Source organism: Dendrobium catenatum, unplaced genomic scaffold (assembly GCF_001605985.2).
Source record: "Dendrobium catenatum unplaced genomic scaffold, ASM160598v2 fragScaff_scaffold_1021, whole genome shotgun sequence".
Taxonomy (NCBI): Eukaryota; Viridiplantae; Streptophyta; class Magnoliopsida; order Asparagales; family Orchidaceae; genus Dendrobium; species Dendrobium catenatum.
In genome coordinates, this window is record NW_021319483.1 from 3174093 (window position 1) to 3182550 (window position 8458).

General features: G+C 31.5%; 1 protein-coding gene across 1 annotated transcript; it reads right to left on the bottom strand.

Moving 5' to 3' along the window:
- Positions 1-3516: 3516 nt before the first annotated feature.
- Positions 3517-6961, bottom strand: LOC110102018 (receptor kinase-like protein Xa21). Its single transcript, XM_020830150.2, has 2 exons — positions 4160-6961; positions 3517-4041 (listed from the first exon to the last, which is right to left on the bottom strand). Exons 1-2 carry the CDS (start codon positions 6879-6881, stop codon positions 3665-3667), a joined length of 3099 nt encoding a protein of 1032 aa, XP_020685809.1. The 5' UTR covers positions 6882-6961; the 3' UTR covers positions 3517-3664.
- Positions 6962-8458: the final 1497 nt, after the last annotated feature.

The following is an 8458-nucleotide window of genomic DNA, read 5'->3' on the forward strand; positions in this document are numbered from 1 at the left end:
ATGCACTGGTAAGATTTAATGCCGGCCGTTTAACCGTCGGTTTCTGGACCGCCGCTTTTTCCAACGGTTGTATTTAATATAACAGTTGGTTAGACCGCTGGTAAAAACCGGCGGTCACACCGCTGGGTAAACCGCCATTAATACCGGCAACTAGAAAACCGCAGGTCAGGACCGCCGGTAATTGATGAATTTCTTGTAGTGTCCATTTTTTTTATTGAAACTTCTCTTTTGGAAGTTGTTGGTAGTGATTTATGGAATACTGCTATCTCATGGGGTTCATTAATTGCATATAAAATCAATTGTTCTCTTACTCTCATGGATCCACTGATTTTTATTTTTATTTTTAATTATGGCCCAACTATATTTATAGAAAATGAGATCATCCTCTTGCATTGGGGTTCCAACAAGGGTAGTTAATCAGTGAGACTTTTGAGTGTTTGGAGAAACTCTATGATAGAGTTTTTGCTATTATTTTTTATGGGCAATTTTCTATATGAAGAATAGTTACGCAATTGGAAATGGTTGGCATACATAACTAGTGTGTTTATCGCATGGATCGCAAGCATGGCATGAAGTAGGAGTTGATCCAGTTGAACCCAGATATCCTGATTTGGATTGGTGATTTTAAACCATCCTTGATTTATGATGGGAGAGGCTTGTGTGGCATCTTTGTTGATATCAAAAGAATATTATATCCTTGAAGAAAGGATTGCATTTAATTGAGCTCTCCATGATGGATACCTATTGGGAGTGAGTTTGATTTGAGTGAAGTTGCGCAGATGGATTAATGATCAATAATGAAGTAAGGCAAGCCATAGGAGCGATGGGTTTTGGTTTCATTTGTAATTCAGAGGATCAACTCATCGAAGTTTGAAAAAGTGAGAGAAGAAAATGTTATGTTCTAGTAAATTCAATAGTCTGATTACATACAACAATTTGCATGATATTAGTGGTCAGCTTTTAAAAGGAGACAATAAAGATTATCACTAAAAACAATATAAATATATTTAATTACATAAAGAAAAGAAAAAAAACTTAATAGAATTTATTGTTTTGAATATTGTTTTTTTTTTGGGGAAATTATTGTTTTGAATATTGAATTGAGCATTCCTTAGTAAGTACTAAGGACAATTAGGTGGATCTCTCACTTTAATGTGATGTTTATTTTTTTAATTATTATGAAAATTATATCTATTAGTCATAATGTCACAACCTAACCCAATAAGACTCATACATTGGACAAGTTTTATTGTGTTGGCTTGCGACCGGCATACCATAAGATCTAAGTTTTCAAAAAAAAATTATATTTTTCTTCTAATACAAACTTCTAAAGAAATAACTGACTGCATATAGCTATTAATAATATTCATAATACTGAAAATAAATTCATCCACAAAATTCTTTTCATTTCATCATCAAAGCCTATGTACAATAATTAACTACAATACAAAAATGAAAATAACAATAACTAGCTATGACCGTATAAAAATCAAAAGAAAAAAAGTACCTATTTAGACCCATATCAGATTCTGAAACTACGACTCAGCTTACTCCTTCCATTTCCTAGACACTAAAAATATAAGGCAAACATCTGTGAGCTAACGTAGCTCAATAGGCCACACATATACCGATCTAAATTTTCAAATAACCCATTTTTAAGCATTTAACTTAATATTAAAAGCAATATATTAAATTAATGTTTTGAGTAGAATAATAACTATAGTTATCAAAACTTTAAATAACTATGCTGAGAAAGTAAATAAACAAACACTTTATATATCATAGCAAAAACCAATAGATTAAACTAGACAAGCATCCTGTGTAAAAAAATAGCAAAAAGCAATAGATTTTGTTGAGCTCTTATCCCTCCCATCAAAAATATATCAGAATTCAAGCTCTTATGACTCTCTATATATGCTAGCATAACAGAAAACAGACCCTTATGACTTCCAATACTTGGCACATATCAATCATTAAAATATTCCACCACACATCAGAACCTCTTCATAATCACGCATTTCAATCCAATAAGCACATAATTCATTGTATTTCATAAATTGAAGTATAAATAAACTCATTTTAGAATTTCACCAAATACTACAACAATAGATAGCAAAATATATAATGTATAGAAATTTACTGTTTCAAAATACAACCAATTATCAGGGATTGTGTGAAACATTATTTTAAGACTTTAATTATATTACAACATTATTTTTTGAGTTCAAATTTATCTTCTAATCAATTAAAATACATAACTCTCAAAAATCTCGATGTAAACTTTTCAAAAAAATATCTAAATGTCCAAAGTCTGTCTCTCTATAATATAAAAAAAAAATTACTCTATGAAAGTTTTGCAGGTGTAAAATTATTTTTTTTTTAATTACGAAAATTTAAAGTTAATAAAAAAAATGAGAAATCTTTGAATTTATAAAAACTAAGATAGACAAAAAGTGATCTACCTCGATCCGAACAACTTTCAGAACTATGCCGTCAGTTGAAATGGACCTGAAGCGACTCATCTCTCCTCTCTGTGACTGCCTAAACAAAACATAATGAATAAAATAGTGGATTCACGACGAAGCCCAACTTGAACTCATGGTGACGATGTGCCTGCGCAGGAAAACCTGACAGCAATGGTGCCGCGATGCCGCCGAACCAAGGGTCATGGCACCTTGATTAAGGGGACAAAATTAGATTTTTGAAATATGCAAACAAACACTCAAGACCCATTTCAGAATATTTGCAGACTCTCACATACATACAAAATATTTCCAAACATATGCATAAATATTCAAATGCTGAAATTTAACAAATTTACATTTTTAAGTCGGGTGAGAATATATTGATCTGAATATTAAATCTAAAGGTGTTACATTAACTGTTTGAAAAAAAAAAAAAAAAAAGAGTTGTTCAATCTTTGCCTCTGTTCTACGACGGTACTACAATCTCATTTAACAAATAAGAAAATAAGATATTCATTTATATGTATTGATGAATAATGATTTTTATTATCATATTATATTCAATTTTATAGATACCATCCATTTCCAAAGGAATTTTTCACCCAACTTGTACACATTTCATTTAGGCTTTAAAGTCTACGTTCATCTTTTTCTCTGTCTCAGTTTTCTAAGTCAAGCGCAATCGTTAATCGTTATCTACAAGATTTTTAAAAAGATACTTCAACCAAATTTTGACTGTTTATTAAATTTAAATCTTATAAGTTTTTATTATATATCTAATATTTAATAGATAAAAAGGCCATAAACTTTTATGAAATCTAAGTGATTATAACTGCAGAATTATAAAGTCTAGAACACATTACCATTACCTCAAAAGATCTTCTAAAAATAAACTTATATGAATATATCAACTAAAAAAAAATTCAATTCAATGGAGAAAATCTTTTTTGTCAAACTCCCATATACTTCATATACATTTTTTTTAATTCTGCAACTTTAGTTGAAACTTTATAAAAAAATGAACATTTCATTGATTAATTGATGGGTGAATTAATGTCACAATGAAAAAAAAAAAAAACCTCTCAATCGACACATATAAATTATCCTAGCTAGTTCTACTTCTCTAGTAAATTTACTGATAAAGTGCATTTAAAGTTATTCACATTATTTTTTAATTAAATGTGGTTGACCCCACCTTTTTAAGAGAACTCGCTACTTCCATTACATTGAAGGTATGAAACTCTAATTGCATGTAATTTCATAGCAACATCTCTCATGGATGGCCTTTCCTCTGGTAATGAAGCTGAGCATGAGAGAGCTACTTCTGCCAAGGAAATCAAGCATTTGTTGATGCTTTGAAAATTACTGATAGTATGTCTTTGCTCTTCTGTAAACATTTTAAGATCTATGATGTTATTGATTCTATGAGGAAATGCCATTTTAACATAGTTATGTATGTTTAGGCCATCCTTGAAGATATCATCAGTAGGCCTTTTTCCAATAAGCATCTCCAGTTGTATTATTCCAAAACTATAAACATCTGCAGAGGAAGACGGGAGAACTCCTCCACCATATTCTACAAATAGAAGATAATATATGTTTTAAGGAAATAATACGTTAAAAGACTACCTTATATTGAAAGTAAATATTGACATGAATAATTATAGCATAAAGAATATAAGTCATCTTATCACCTGGGGCTATATAGCCAATAGTTCCTTTAATCTCATTTTTGTTTGAATAATCTTGGCTAGACATACTAACATCCTCAGAAAATATTCTTGAGAGTCCAAAATCTCCTACATGTGCAATCATGTTATCATCAAGTAAGATGTTGCTTGGTTTTATATCACAGTGAATGATTGATGGCTCACAACTATGGTGAAGATACTCCAGAGCATCTGCAATATCAATCATAATGTTCAATCTCTTTTCTAGAGAAAGAACAACATCTCCATCAATTTCATATTCTTGGTGGAGCCACATGTCCAAATTTCCTTTTGGCATGAATTCAAAAATCAATGCTTTGAAATCTCTGCCTTGATGATCAATGCTTGAGCATGAGGTTAGGACTTTGATAAGATTACGATGTCGTATACTCCTTAATGCATCACATTCAGATGTGAAACTCTTAAAAGCCCCATGAACCTCGAGTTTGAAAACTTTAATAGCCACAATAGCTTGATAATCCCTTAAGGTAGCTTTGTAAACGGAGCCATATCTTCCATATCCTACTAGATATGAATTGGAGAAACCATTTGTAGCTTTGGCTAATTTTGCATAGGAAATTCTTGGAAATGGAGTGTTTAAGGATGAGACTAATGAATTTTTTCTTCGACTACTTTGCTTTTGTTTTCTATAAAGCAAAATATAACACAACAAAAGGACTAATAGCATAACTACTCCACTAAAAATTGGGACTATAATTTTGATTAAATGATGTGTATTTTTTATTGATGATGATCTATTAATACACTTTGGCAAATGAAGTTTTGGAATTCCTCCACATAATTTTTCATTTCCAATAAGAGAAATTTCTAAGGAATTATTTGCAAAGATACCTTCATTTGGAACCTCACCTTCAAGATTGTTAAATGATAGATTCAAATACTTAAGTGAGACACGATTTTGTAGAAATTGAGGAATAGGGCCTGATAAATTATTATGTGAAATATCTAGTTTTTCAAGGCTTTTTATGTTGCCTAGAGAAATAGGAATGGAGCCATGGAAGAAGTTATATTTCATATACAATTTAAGCAACATTTGACACCTTCCAAGTGATTTTGGTATTTCCCCACTAAACTCATTATTAGAAAAATCAAGTGATATGAGATTTACTAGCTGACCAACTTCAAGTGGTAGAGACCCATTGAAAGAGTTATAAGATAAATTCAGATAATTTGAAAAGGAAGGGATGAGAAAAAGCTCTCTTGGAACCAAGCCACTTAGATTATTATGGTGGAGGTCCAAATTAGTGAGAATCTGAAGATTTTGTATGCTTGTAGGTATAACGCCTGTTAATTGATTAAGTCCCAGGTCCAATGAGTTAAGATTTGTGAGATTGCCTAAAGAGTAAGGAATAATTCCTGTAAGTCTATTATTGCTAAAAGATAAAGATTGTAACCTTCCAAGCTTTCCAATGCTCTCGGGTATAGGACCTTTCAAAAGATTTCCCTCCATCCCAAAAGCAATTAAATTTTTGTACCTATCAAGTTCATAAGGGATACTTCCTAAAATATGATTGAATCCTAATGTTAATACTTGTAACTCAGTGGAGAGATTCGTAATTGATTTTGGAAGCATTCCGCCAAGGTTATTGCTATAAAGAGCTAAAATTTCTAAGCTGGTGCAGTTAGTTAATGAATCAAGAAATCTCCAATCTTGTGCATCACTTGCTTTAAACTCATTATATTGCATATTGAGGTATATAAGTTCATGCATTCTTCCAAGATCTGGTGGTATCACTCCACTAAAATTATTAAGGCTGACATCCAAACGCACAAGGCTAGTAACATTTTGAAGAACTTGATCGAGCGAACCAATGAAATGATTTTCAGCAATAAAAAAGATTTCTAAGTCTGGAAAAGCTTGGGCAATGTTAGCTGAAATACCACCAGATAGATGATTATTTGTCAATGAAATTCTAAGCAACGATGATAGATTGTATAATGAAGAAGGAATGTTACCTAAAAGATTATTCTCAGCCATATTTAAATTTTTTAACTTGCGAAGGCCACCAATCTCTAGTGGGATACTACCTTCCAAATGATTATTGAGGACATAGAGATTTTCCAAGAAAGAGAGATTGCCAATTGAAGGTGGGACTTTGCCAGTGATGCCATTGTTATTAAGACCAAAGAAGTTAAGCCTTGATATGGAGCTAATAAGAGGAGGGATTTTACCTTTGAGTTGGTTATTGCTGAGTTCCAAAACTTGGAGCATAGAACTATTAGTGATGAGAATGACAGAAATGTCTCCATGAAATGAATTAAAACTTAGGTTGAGATATTTCAACCGGTTCAAATTTGAGATCAGATTAGGAGGGATTTCTCCATATAGACTATTGTTGCTAAGATCAAGCCTTTCGAGGAAGGTGAGATTGACTATGGAAGGAGGAAGAGGACCAAGCAATCCACTGGAACTGAGATCCAAGGCTGTGACTCTATTCGAGTGCTTGCGGCCGCATAAGACACCTTCCCATGAGCAAAAATGCTTGTTAGTATCGTTCCATGAGCTCATAAAAATGGCACGCGAAACCGTACTACTCTGGTACTTCAAGAGTTGATGCTTGAAGGAAATAAGTGATTCAAAATCTGTATTGTTGTCACCAAATGCTGACAATTGCTTGGGAGATAAACAAACAAGGGAGAAGATAATGATTAGGAGGTTGATGCTAATGATACAAAATTTCTCCATTGAATAAGGATGATATGCCAAAGAATTAAGAAAGTGAAAAGGAGTTGTTCAGCCACTCCTGCCTTCAAAAGATTATATAAACAAATTCAGATCAGATCATACCAGAGAGAAGTGCACGTTTCTTCATTTAATAGCTTTGGAAAATCACTCAACAGCAACAACAACATCAAGTTTTTGTCCCACTACGTAGGGTCGGCTACATAAATCCTTTTTCTTCATTGTGTCTTGTGAAAGTCAAATTTTGGTTTAAATCTAATAAAGAAAAATCATGTCTAATATTTTCTAATCAGGTCTTTTTAGGCCTACCTCAATCTTTTTTAACATAAGTCAAATCTAATATCTCTACTTTCCTAACCGGATCGCCGTTTTATGGAAAATTACTTGCATGAATGAAATATCTTTCTCAGCGATTAATAGTTATTATTATCTTATTTCATAATTAGAATTGATGTCATCCATTACGTAAGTAATTAATCTTTCATATTTTTTATACAGCCAAGTTCTCAAAGTCAACTATAATAATTATAGTTCTGAAAGAGAGTTGGGGGAGATTGCAATATCTCGTGAACGCGAATTGTACGTTAATATCCTTCTACAAGATAATTGCAGAATAGTAAGCTGCATGCAGCTTGTTTTCACATTTTAGATCCTTCTCCTCAAGCTCATCAGTCATGCTGAATCAGCTTTTATCTGCTCTGCAATTTTGCTTTGGCTAATGAACTCTTTGTTGCTCTTAGTTATGTTCATCAATCTCTTTCAAAGTAAAAATGATTTGATTTTCTTGTTATATATATTAGGGTAGATGATAAAATTCATTTTTCAAAGGAAAATTTCTGCTAAACTTGTACCGGTCATATCAATTAAGCCATTAGAAAGGTCAATGTTTACCTTTCCTTTGTGTTAGTCAAGCAAAATCATTAATATCAAAAAGTTTATTAAGAGGATATTTGACACTATGCCTCAATAAGATTATGAAAATATTTGTATTTAAGATTTTATAAAATCTTATTAACTCATAAATTTCACTATAAATAAATAATTTTATCCATTTTAATTTTTTTATTGATAGGTTTGCAATAACAAAAATTTTGGAGTTTAATGGAAAAAATATATATTTTATATTTTTAAGATGGTTATTTTCAATGATTCAGATTTTTTTGACTTTCTGAATTTGAAAAAGTATCACATAATCAAAAACCATTTTGGACACAATAACTACCAAAGAAAAAGGAGTTCAGTAACATGCTGCAGAATAGACACGAATGCAATCCGCTGACAATTCTGCTATCGCAAGGAAAATAAAATCACAACAACTTCAATTATAATATTTAAAATCATTGCAAAATTTAAAGAATTAATAATTATATAAATTTTGAATTATAGCTGTTGCAATCTTATGCCTTATCATAAGCTAAAACTGTTTCATTATTTCTTCTATGAGAAGACCTTAATTTGCCTGATAAAACCCAGTTTAAGTGATAAAAAATATTGATGCACATCATCAATTGCATTGGAACCAATTGCATCTCTCATCTCTAATTTCTTGACAAAATTATCTTTTCAGCATCTGTGCGAGA